General features: G+C 50.2%; 4 protein-coding genes and 1 non-coding gene across 5 annotated transcripts; 2 read left to right on the top strand and 3 right to left on the bottom strand.

Moving 5' to 3' along the window:
* Positions 1-460: 460 nt before the first annotated feature.
* Positions 461-1760, top strand: BDP55DRAFT_626747 (Lactonase, 7-bladed beta-propeller-domain-containing protein; the record flags this gene model as incomplete). The annotated part of the gene is made up of 4 exons (XM_060571665.1): positions 461-655; positions 711-819; positions 876-1319; positions 1372-1760. The coding sequence occupies 4 exons, from the start codon at positions 461-463 to the stop codon at positions 1758-1760; spliced, it is 1137 nt and encodes a 378-aa protein (XP_060435848.1).
* Positions 1761-1983: 223 nt separating this feature from the next.
* BDP55DRAFT_723690 (uncharacterized protein) lies at positions 1984-3435 on the bottom strand (the record flags this gene model as incomplete). The annotated part of the gene is made up of 1 exon (XM_060578780.1): positions 1984-3435. One exon carries the CDS (start codon positions 3433-3435, stop codon positions 1984-1986), a length of 1452 nt encoding a protein of 483 aa, XP_060435847.1.
* A 635-nt stretch (positions 3436-4070) lies between these two features.
* BDP55DRAFT_t37 lies at positions 4071-4167 on the bottom strand. Its single transcript has one exon. It is a non-coding gene; the product is annotated as a tRNA-Glu (tRNA).
* A 2027-nt stretch (positions 4168-6194) lies between these two features.
* On the top strand, positions 6195-8051 carry BDP55DRAFT_600481 (cytochrome P450; the record flags this gene model as incomplete). The annotated part of the gene is made up of 2 exons (XM_060571047.1): positions 6195-7244; positions 7299-8051. The coding sequence occupies 2 exons, from the start codon at positions 6195-6197 to the stop codon at positions 8049-8051; spliced, it is 1803 nt and encodes a 600-aa protein (XP_060435846.1).
* A 2168-nt stretch (positions 8052-10219) lies between these two features.
* Positions 10220-10522, bottom strand: BDP55DRAFT_508436 (ankyrin repeat-containing domain protein; the record flags this gene model as incomplete). Its single annotated transcript, XM_060567689.1, has 1 exon — positions 10220-10522. A coding segment is annotated over one exon (303 nt), but the record flags the coding sequence as incomplete, so codon positions are not given.
* Positions 10523-12059: the final 1537 nt, after the last annotated feature.

Genomic DNA, 12059 nt, shown 5'->3' with positions numbered 1-12059 from the left:
TAGGCGTTGTCGCTCATAGGACGGTAGCACCGGCCCCTTGAATTTCGTCAGCTTTGGTATTGAGCCACACTCTGAAACTATTCTTGGCATTTGCAGAGAACGCGAGGCCTTCTTTACTACTACCAACGTCAACCCTTTGTCTAAGACTCCAAGTTTCTTCTCCACTGCCCCTAGCTACTGTTCTCCATACTCCATAGCGGTATTTGCTTGCCCCTGGGTATACGTCCCCCATGCGAAAAGCTTGGTATACTTTATTGAGCCGCGCAACGGCCCCCTGATATGGGGCTTAGCACCTTCGTGATGTGGAGAGTCTCCCTCCGGCGGGATAGAGGCCTTCGGGAGTCGTCATCAGAGCTGTAAAGGCGTTTTTACAAAATGATGTTTAAATCTGCCAAGCACCCGATCCCATCTCAAACTGTCCTCTCATGCCTGTTCATCCCATCTGCTAAACTTCAACACCATGCGTTCGTTCCAAATACTCTCGTTGGCGGCAGCCGCTGCTCCGGCCCTGGCCGACAGCCATTACTTTTTCTCGGGATTCTTCTCTGGCAGCACTATTGTCGGCGTCGAGTTCGATGACCAAACACAGTCGCTCACATTGAAGAACAACATTAGCACAGACGCGAGCTCGGGCTCCAAGTGGATTCACATCGATGTAAGCATACTTCAAAATAAGCCTGCCAGATCTGATGCTGACAATTTGACGATAGTCCCGCCTGAAGAACTTGTATGTCGGTACGACTGGCTACTTTCAAAGCTATGCCATCACAGACGACCTCAGCTTGACGTACAGCAGTAACGTGAGCTTGTCTTCAGACTGTGAGTGCCCTAACAGTAGAGTGTCCCAAAATGAGCCTGTTGCTCACAGTAAATAGGTAGCAACGCCAACTACATCACCTCTTCCTCTGCCTCCCCTTACACTGTTTTCGGAACTCCCTATGGAGGTGGCTGCTCAAGCCTGGCCATCACCGTTGATGACTCAGGTGTGCTCCAGCAGGCTACCGCGAACGTCACATACGATAGCGCCGGAGGTGTTCATGGAACATGGATGAGCCCCAACAACGACTTCATCTACTCTGCCGATGACATGGGCAACGCCGTCTGGGCACACTCCTATGACAACACCACCGGAGAGGTTACAGAAGTCCAGTACCTCGCCGCAGCCGAGGGATCTAACCCCAGACACTTGACCGTGCACCCCAATGGCAATTGGGTCTATGTCGTCTACGAGGAGGCCAACTCCATCGCGTCTTACAAGCGCGATACGACTACCGGCAAGCTGATTTTCACCAACACCACCTACTCTCTCTTGCCCTCAGGTATGCATCCAAGTGGAGTGGTTGCTAAAACTACCAGCTAACATCTCGTCAGGCTACACCAACACATCGTCCTACTGGGCTGATGAAGTCATGTTCTCCATCCCCAGCAGCAACGCCAGCGCCGCCGCGCCCAAGTACCTCATTGCTGCCACTCGCTCCCGCACCGTCGGTATCCCGGGCTACGTTTCCGCTTTCGCTCTCGACAGCACCACCGGCGCCATCACCGAGCAGCTCTTCCTCACTCCCACCACGAACAGCGGTGGCTCCGCCAATGCCGTCTCTCCCGCCAAGTTTAGCGAGGACTATTTTGCCATTACGGATAGCGGCTCGAACTTCCTGGAAGTATGGAAGATCGATGCTACTGGCTCATCCACGACTGCGGCAGCTGTCGCGCATCTGGCCTTGGCATCGGGACCAGCCAACGTTGTTTGGTATAGCTGAGCGAGACGATGATGTTACGACAAGCATGCAATTCACGTTGCAGGTTTTTAGCTCCAAGAATATAGCTGTGTATGTCTCAAAAGAAAACCCACAGCACATAGGTGTTGATAAACTAGCTCGATTACGCCATGAACAGTCTCCAGTCTTCGACAGATTTTCCTGATTTGTTATGTCTATTGCCTATTGTCTGTTCCAACTTCTGCGCTTAGTGTTGCCGTCGTTCTTACACCAAGTACTCATGTCTCCCACGGCAGGCACTGAGAAGATCGTTGAATGCTCTAGCGTCGCCTTCTTTTGTTTCTTTCGAGCGGTTCATATAAGAATCGTCATCATCACTGTCGTCAGAGGAACCGAGATTGTTGTCTCCAAACTCCATCTTACCAGTCGCACTGTCCGTCAATAACCATGGACTGGGACACATTCCCATGTCGAAATTAGTGTATCGAGAAGGATACAGCACGGTACCAATCCTGGTTGGACGAAGGAAGTGAAGTCCGTTGGAATCATTGTCAAAGCGAAAGTCTTTCAGGTAGGGAAGGCTGTGACGGATCTTGTCAAAAACAGCCTCCCATGTGCCATCGAACCTGTAGATCTCGGCACCACCAGAAGAGATACCGTAAGAGCCTCTGGGTAGACGCTGCCAGTCTTCCTTGTGGAGATTCCATTTTTCCGTAGGCTCGGTGTCAATGTTAATGTGAGAGACGATAGAACAGCTGTCCAAACGTAAAGTCTCCAGCGAGTTCTGTGAGAGAACCCAGTCAAAATGGTGGTTGTTGCTGATGACGAAGTTTCCCAAAGTCAGGGTCTTGAGGCGAGGAAGCTTTGGGCCCGCCCCATCAAAGTATCCCGGCATGGTGCCCCAGCACTCGTGGAAACTCAAGGTCAAGGCGGTGAGGTTGGCCGCGAAGTGAGGGAGAATTTGTCGATGCAGATGACCCTCGAATTTTAAGCGATCCTCCTTAAAGATGTCGTGGTCTGGGCCGTGTTCATTATACTCTTCTGTGATCAACAGGTGGAGACGATCGATGTCCTTCGCGACGTCTCTGAAAAGAGCAGAGTCGACAAATTCTTGATGCGCCATGTTTTGAAGATTTCGAATCGTCAAGGACCGAATTGGGCTAATTTCGGGATTGGAGTGCACCGCTCGGTCCCGAATGGCTACGAAAACCGCCTTGAGCGTGTGTAGTCGAGACTCGGCTGACTCGACATCGTCTCCATAGCCCCGAAGCTGGAACCACTGGCCTTTGCATTTTTCGCTGAAGTGCAGCTCGATCGCTTTGAGATTCGGCAGCTGCTTGATGCGTTGAAGGGCTGAGGTAAAGGCTGGATACCTCCCACCCGGCCAATCTGGCCAGTCCCCATACTCCTTCGCGTCCTTGTGGCAGCTCTGGATGATGACTCGTTGAGCAGCATTCCTGGCGGCTTCAAGGTCGAGAATCCTGTTCCAGCCTTCAAACTCATCCTCGTCGTCGTTGACAGTCTTTGCGGGTGCTAGCTCCAGGGTTTGATACAGGTGTCCAGTTGCCATGGAGTTCCATCGTCGGCAAACGAGGCGGGCGGGGAGAAGGTGCTTGCGGACTTCCCGAATTTTCTCGGGGTCCCCGAGGGTTTTCAGTCTAAACAATTGCCCAATGATCAGGTCAAGAATCTCGTTGGGTATGTCCTTGAGGTCCATGGTAAAAGTAAGAGTTGAGGTTCGTCGAGTTTGGGGAAGAGTCTAGAGAGTGGCTCTTTGGGATGGAAACAGCCTGTTGGTTTTACCTCGGAGCATTAATACTGAGCGTGCCAAGGGTGCAAGAGTCGGAAAGCTCTAGGCAGCTGCCCAGCAGCCTATTTTTGTGGGCTGTACGGAGTAAGGCAGAACACAGAACGGCCAGAAGCACTGCCCATCTCTTCCAACATTGACAGCGCAAAATCCAGTCCAAAAAGCCACTGTAGGTCAATTTAGTTTCACATAAAACTAGACCTATGGGTTTCAGAAGGAGAGAAGATTGAATCGAATGAGAACCTCTGCCGCAGGTAGCTATATATCCACCACCTATCAAGAGGGCGGAGGAAGTGCCCTTAAAACCATTTGCTGAGAGGACACTGCGTTCGGTAACCCGCTTCCTATATGCATTCTTTCCTAAAACCCTTTTCCTCTCAACCAGCTTGAATGCCTCAATCGGAAAGTACTGGGGACAATGGAAGATAATGGCTGAATAGATAGTTGCAAGTCTTCATTCACAAAAGATGCACGAGACTGAATGGTTAGCCGGAGGGGAAAAAAAGTAGATGAGCAATGGCACTGTGTGATACGCAGTTCGTGTTTTCCGAAACCGAGAATCGAACTCGGGGCTATGCCTATCCTCTCAAACGACTTGCCATAGATGAGAGGGCATCATGTTGGCCACTACACCATATCGGACTAGAGAATGCTCAGGGTGGAACACTATGCTTTATGGACCATGCTCAATTATGGATGTCAGTGGAGCACGCATACATTTGTTACTGAGCTGGTCGACCCCGTTGAACTGATTCCAAGTGGAAGGCTCATGTTGTGGTGGGTAGGAATACAGCGTTTCTCTATTCAAATAGTATGCAATATTGACAAAACTCCGAGAGTGTGCCCGGCTTTCTCGAGTCTTTGGTAAACAGGCAATATCTAGGATATCTGCTTACTAACTTGGCAATTGTGCTCAACACTTCAAAATCGCGACCCTTGAGGTTAAATCTATCCGTTCAGAGGCTAGCAGTCCTAGATGACAAAATGATCAATAAGGTGCTTTGGGAACGGTCGAAATGTCTCCAGATCTGGTTGGTCCGGACTCTACGGTGGTACCGTGCTTCGGCGCCAGCTGTCTGACTGAGAACACCAGACTCCAAGACTGTCTAGTCGAGCCGGCGTATCCATCCAGATTAAATTTCCTAATTATACGTAGCCCCGTGTGGATGTGAGTCTCGCCGTAGTTGATGATCTTCGGGTTCTAGATTTTGGAAGACGCATGCGCGCCGATCGATGACTTATCGGGGCCGGCCTACTGTCTCTCAAACACAGTCTGGTGGTGACACACGGCTACATTGTTAGAGTAAATTTGGGGAGGGCGAGTGGCCTTTTTGAACATGTTTGTCGACGTTTTTGGTGGACCCCTCGGCTTCTATAATCACCGCCGCCACCGAAACTCTAATGAGCATACTTTCTGCAAGTAGTCAAAATGGCAGTTGCCAGTTTTGTCGAGCACACATCTCTCTATTGGTCCAGTTGTAAATCACTACTTCTGTCCGACTCCTTTCTGGAAGGTGTTGCGAGAGAGAGTGGACTTCGTTTTCGCAGGAGGATGAACTCGCTGGAACTATCGGCGCTAAGACGGCCAATCGGACTCAAATCTGCTTCATATACTTCTGGGATGGCGTTGTTCTTCGGTCACTAGATCTTATGATGTTATTCGCCTGAGCTTTTCAGTTCGCCCGCCTGCATCCCCGGAAGTCTTTTTTCGAGTGAACACGGGAACTCTCCGCTGCCGATCTCACACTATTCTTGAGATTTGTGAACAGGACTTGATCTGTTATCCCATTCCGAAATTGGCTCCTGTCACTTTCTCAGTCGCTGACGTGCAACCGGCAACTTGCCTGCCGTTAGGTACCTCAACATAGCTTGCAGGATTCTGGATTGAACACCTCACAACTAGATCAGTCAGCCATCTACCTAATAACTTCAACAAATAGACAGCCAAGCTGTTGCTAGCAATAATCTAAAGTCTAATCTTCCATAGCCAGCGGGTAATCAATGATCGCCGATAAAACCATGGCACCATTCATCCATCCGGCCAAAATACATGTGGTCACCACCACATATCGTAGCTAAACCTTGTGCAGACGACCATGCATTCAATTGTCATCGATTCTTATCTGGTGACTTCTTTGTGCTACCTGAACACATGTAACAGGGTCGATCTTGGCTGTAAGCTTCAGGTTCATGAAGCATGGTTGATACGGATTCGCCGATTGCCCTTCCAGCAAGTGATGGTGGTGGTCTGAGTGCCAACCCTTAGAAGTGGCGGCTAAGAATGCTCGCAATGAGATAGTTACCCCTTTCGGAATCCAGGTCGTAGCAGAATGCGGAGGAAGCTTTCTTGACACGTGGGGAACCGCTTCTAGTTACCAACTTTCCGTCACCACAGCGAATGCCGTTTGCGGTACCTCCTAGACCCGACAATTTGGGTTCCCTCGGGAGTTTGCAAAAGGAGTTCGAGTCCTCAAACCCGGATGACTACAGCGAGTTGGAATTGACTACTTTATTGAGCATCACTATCCGTGGTATACTTTGGCGACATCATGTATAAACTGTCGGTTCTCTCCCCCGCCGGTTTGGTAACTTGGAGTTCGTGCACCCATTCTTCTGGAAGAACCATAGCCACAATGCCTCTCGTAACTTCGTCTGACACGGCTCATCTCATGAGGGAGACAATCTACCCACGCAAAGCCTATGGTCTCCTACTGTTCACAGGCATACTTTCCGTTTACCTTTTGTACAGGCTGTATCGGAAAGCTCTGCCAAAGCCTATCCCCGGCATCCCGTACAACCCAAAAGCTCTCGGCCGCATCCTCGGTGACCTACCAGAGCTCGCCAGCGAGGTTTTGAAGACGGGCGACCTAGCTACTTGGTTGCAATCCCAGGCGGACCAGCACGACTCTCCAGTATGCCAGATTTTCCTTCGTCCCATGTCGCCGCCCGTGGTGATATTGAGCGACTTCCGCGAGATGCAGGATCTCTGCATGCGGCGGAAGGAGTTCGATCGCGGACGAATCATCAAAAACATTTTTAAAGGCCCTACGCCAAACCACCAAATTACTCTGGAACTCGGGGACGAGTGGAAAGCGCACCGACGATTGTTGCAGGATCTTATGTCGCCCCCCTTTTTGCAAGACGTCGCGGCACCGGCTATCTACTCGAACGTGACGAATCTGATCGACCTTTGGCAGTATAAGACGCGTATAGCTGACGGTAGGCCGTTTGATGTGTCCGAAGATATCTTCTACGCAGCTTTGGATGCCGTTACAGCCTTCTCGTTCGGCGGGGACTTCCCACACAACGCTACCAAACCTGTAGCAGATCTTATTCGAGGCCTCGATAGCACCGAACTGAGCGAATTGCGTGCATCCGGGACCATCGATGATCCGATGAAATTCCCTTCAGTGGATTGTGACGAGGTGCTATCGACCATCCTTGACGTCACTATCGCCATCGAACGATTACACGGCTCGCCCTGGCCTGTCTTGAAATGGAAGGTCATAGAAAAGTTTCCGCCAGTCAGCCGGACGATGAAGCTCAAGAACGAGTTCATTGTTAGGGAACTGAATAAAGCGACGTCCAGGCAGTTGGCTAATAGCGATAACGACACATGGATGCGGTCGGCTGTGGATCTAATGGTGCAAAGAGAAAAGAAGATAGCTCAAGATGACGAAAGGGTTCCTGACTTCCTTTCGCCTACAATGAGAGATGAGGTAGGTATGAAACCGCGCAAATCTCTAAACATCCAGCTGACCTGCAACGATTAGTTATTCGGAATCCTTACCGGAGGTCACGATACAACCAGCACGACGGTGTTATGGGGTCTCAAGCTGTTAGCAGACCACTCAACGATCCAGTCGAGGCTCCGCACCTGTATGGAGTCAAGATACAGTGAAGCATCAAAAGAAGCCAGAACACCCTCTGTCCAAGAGATTATGCAGATCAATGTTCCCTACCTTGACGCCACAATGGAGGAGATTCTCCGTTGCTCCGGTACTGCACCATTGGTAGAGCGAGAAGCTCTTTGCGATACTGTTCTGCTCGGGTATCCCATTCCGAAAGGTACCCAGATCTTCTGTCTCACACAGGGGTCCAGTCTTCGGAAACCGGCGTACGAGATTGACGAGACGAGGCGGAACGAGACGTGTCGAATTGCGGTAAAAAATAGAGGAAGGGTCCCGGAATGGGATTCCGCCGACATTGCTGACTTCAAGCCTGAGCGGTGGCTCACTTGCGCAGGCCAATCAGAGAAGGACCAATCTAATGGCATACTGACAGACGAAGGCAGGATGATGGTGTTTGACTCTACAGCTGGACCTCACATTGCCTTTGGTCAGGGCAGGCGGAGTTGCTTCGGGAGGAGGCTTGCGTACGTGGAGCTGCGGATCCTCGTGAGTTTGATTGTGTGGAATTTTGAGATACTCAGGTGTCCGGAGGCACTTTGGGGGTATGAGGGCAAGGATGTTGTCACGCATAAGCCGATCAAGAATTATGTGCGGTTGCGGAAGGCTCAGAGGTGACATGCAAGGCTCTGAGGTATCAAAATTCTCAATTAGATACAAGAGGACTGCTTTCCGATTCCATCAAGTTGTCTCTCTGCCTATCTGTTTCTCTTTCCCTCACCCCCGCCCCCCTTTCTTGTCCAAAGTCTTTCCATTAATCCAAATGTGAATGACAAGGAACTCATCAAGCAGAAGCTATAGGTCACCCGAGACACTCTGAAACCACCCAACCGGGACTTTACTTTGCTGGGCTCTTCCCGATTGTTGGCTAGGACCTGGATCCTGGATCTCCCCATACGCTCGATGATTTCTTTCCCAGCAAAAGTCCCATGCCGACTGCGTACACTCGATATTGAGTATTGCATGCAAGAGCTTCCACGAAACGTCGTACGCTTCGATTTGCTCACTTGTTTTTTTTTTAAAAATTCCGTGCTTCCTTCGCGCAACCTTCCGCGCTTGTGGTAAATAAGGCCGGATTTGGTCAGAAGTTCAGCTGCAGTATCCCATAGAATGTCATCCTTCTCTTCAGGAGGAATGAAATTTGGCAAGAAATTTGTGGTGCTCCGTCCCAAGAACTCCCGCATCGTCTCAATATCCGCTTCGAAAGACCCACCTGACTTGAGCACTTCGCAGGGATATTTTGCTGGCAGCTTTCCTTTCTTTGACAGGTTGCATTTCGGGCCCGTCTCTGTAGACTGGGGTTTGCCCCCCAGATCTAGACCGGCGTAATAATTTAATATTTCCAGGAAGAAGCCATCGCCTAGTTGACCTCGTTCATCAAAGTAACGGCGTTGTTCTTTCGACAAGGAGCTCATTCCAGGGCTTTCGAAGTAGCTTTTGCCGGGAAAATAAAAATGAGTGACTTCCTCATTTGGACTGGACCTTGAACAATCAAAAATGTCTCGTCGGACTGTATGGCTGAAGGCCTCTTGTGCTTCTAGTCTGACTGCGTCTCCAATTTCAACCTGGAATACTTCCGACTCCTGAATTCGCTCCAGGCATTCGGCTAGACGCCAGCCTGGTAGGCTTTCTAAGGAGAAAGACCCTCCAGCGGACCCGTTCTCCCTTTTATCGCACACTGAATATGCGCCAATTACTGCCTCGAGCCAATCAGTGATGAACTTTGAGGAATTCAGGCACATCCATATGACGTGAGGTCGGAGATTCTGGAAAATGGGCATCATCTGAAGCACAGGCCTAGTGTTTCTCTCCAACTCATCAAAGAAGAACTTGGTCAATGGCGAATGACCAGGTTGCACATAGCTCAAATAGCTCTCGTGGCATTTGGGACAAAGTGTGGTGAACCCCATTTCCGAATAATGCAGAAAATATGACCCATCAAAATCCGGTCCTCGCCAGTCGCAATAGTTGAAGCACTCCAGCAAATTCGGAAAAGCTCGATAAAATCCGATTATGAGAAGTTGCAAGTGTTGGAGGCTTGCCTCCGAGTTGAATAACAGTAGCCCATTCTGCAAGTTATCCCAACACTTCAGCTCATCCCGCTCTGTGCCGTCTTGTGCTCTCAAACTTATCATTTCGGTGCATTCCCGAGTTATGGCTGTCTGCAGATATCTGAGTTGCGTATCCCTAGACAATGGCTGATAGGCAGGGAGCCAGGCCGCAAAACACGGCTTCAGGTAGTCGCTTGCGTAGTCCATTGCGTAGTCCAATGTGGATTGCCCGAAGATATTTCTCGTGGTTGGGTCCCCGCCGAGTTGCAGCAGAATGTGGGTGGTTCCAATGTTACCACGCATGGCGGAGCTGTTGAGGGCATCTCCGGCAGCTTCACCACACAAGCGCCCCAGACTTTCTTCAAGATCAACTCCGCGCCTGACGAGTTCTTTGAGAAATTCAGAACACCCGGCGGTCGCTGCCAGCCACAGAGGCGTAAAAGCGCAACCCATAACTCCATTGAGTGGGACACCAAACTTGAGTAAAATGTCCATTGTCGCCACTCCTCCTTGCTTTGCAGCATGACACATTGCGTCCATTCCAAAGCCATCTAATTCTTGACTAAGCCCAGCATCTTGAGAAAGCAGCAGTGCTAGTATTTGTGGTGATTGGAGAGCAGAGGCTGTATGGATACATGTTCGGCCGTGGTTGTCACGAATCTGGCCTGCTTTCGGGTTTGCCGAAAGCAACAGTTTGACATTCTCGGGCCAGCCTGACTCTACCGCCCGTATCAGTGGTGTCTGTCCATATTTGTTCTGAGCAGAGGAATCGCAGCCTTCATTCAGAAGGCGCTCGATGATCGTGTAGTTTCCAAAGGATGCGGCGATGTGAAGCGGCATATTGCCATCGAAATTAGCAGACCCGCAATCAGCGCCTTGCTCGATGAGAAATTCAACTATATGTTCATGTCCATTCACACAAGCACGCCATAGGGGCGTGCAACCATCTTCGTCTCGTTCGTCGATGATTTCGAGCGTCAATAAAAGCTCTACACAGCCGCTGTGTCCTTTGGCAGCAGCCAGATGAAGCGGAAGCAGTTGTCGGTCGTCTCTGAGGAGCTTTGACGACGGATTGGTCCTCAATAGTAACTCGACTGTTTCTAATGCCCCTTCATTGGCAGCCACGTGGAGTAGTGTGGCGCCATCGATGTTGGGAGGAGCAAAGTCGGATGCAAATGGAAACTTTGTCAATTCTTCAAGAAACCTCCACTGATTTCGTTCAGCTGCCACATGAAACGCCGACCATTCCCTGTCCTGAACACGATATCGAGATGTGAGATTTGGGATGATGTTCAGGATCGATGACCACCCAACAGCGGCTGCCCAATACATCGCGCTTCTACCTCGCGTGTCAAGTTCCAAGGCGTCTACATTGTAGCGAACAATGAGAGCCTCGGCGATATCTTACTCTCCATTTACAATCGATAAAGCCAGAGGGGGTAGTTCGTTCTTGGAGGAAAGAGCAGTCGGTGCTCCATGTTGTAGCAGCTTAATCGCAGCCGGAGTGTTTCTGGCGATGATAGCGTTTTGTAATGGCGTCGTCCCCCAAACACCCTCAGCTATTTTCAATTGAGCCGCTTCGCGCCTTTGAAGCAGTACATCAAGCACATCGACATTGCCGTGGTTGCAGCTTAGGTGTAAACCGTTGTCGGACTGAAAATTATCTGTAATATTCGCGCCGTTTTCGAGAAGCAACTTTACCAGAGGTCTAGGTCCCAACAAGCAACCAAGCAGGAATGCATTGTGTCCGTCCTCCTGTCTGTGATCAATGTGTTTCACCTCCTGCAGATCATCAGACCGAGCGTTTGGGTGCTCCAAATTAATCTCGTTGGTTTCTCCCTTCGTACTTGAAATTGCGTCAAGTATCGTCTGAACAAGCTCCAGATTTCTGCCAATAACGGCCATGATGAGGGGAGTTGTGCCATCGTAGGCTTGATTCGTGGCAACTGCACCAGCGGCGAGAAGCGTATTAGCTGTGTGTTTAGAGCCGCTTTTCGCCGCCCAGTGCAAAGGCGTTTCGCCATACTCATTTCGAGTATCTGGATCACAGTTGAAGGATAGTAAGTCCTTCAATACGTCGTCCCAATCCAATCTTGCTACTTCATGGACCATGTCATAGCAGTCAGAAACAAGCTGGTTCATCAGCTGTTGTCTGTTCGGCCGCGCTCGAATGGCATCCATCATCCAAAAGCACATTTCTTTACCGCCGAATTATAGTGAGTACTGGATCGGAACATATCCCAGATGATCCACATGCGATACAAGCCTCACAGCATTCTGCACCGATGTAACGAGACCTTTCAGGTTGAGGGCGCAAATAAGGTGAAGTGCCGTTGGCTTCCGGTAAAAGTTGCGGCCCATGTGTTCCAGGTTCTTGAAATGAGACTCGTGTGAGACAAGTATATTGAGCGATAACGCAATGATACTCTCTGACGACAAGAGACAAAGAGCAAGCCTTTTCACTTCTGATCCTCTGCTACCGAGTAAGCTCGCCAGGTTGTAATGCCTTCCCCATTGAGATGATGCGTAGTGAAGTAGAGGGAATTGCCTTTGTAATGCAGAAATCTCCGATGGG

Source organism: Colletotrichum godetiae (assembly GCF_030913485.1).
Source record: "Colletotrichum godetiae strain CBS 193.32 chromosome Unknown BDP55scaffold_3, whole genome shotgun sequence".
NCBI classification, from domain to species: domain Eukaryota; kingdom Fungi; phylum Ascomycota; class Sordariomycetes; order Glomerellales; family Glomerellaceae; genus Colletotrichum; species Colletotrichum godetiae.
Note: the sequence above shows the minus strand (reverse complement) of the source record. Positions and strands in the feature narration are given on the sequence as shown.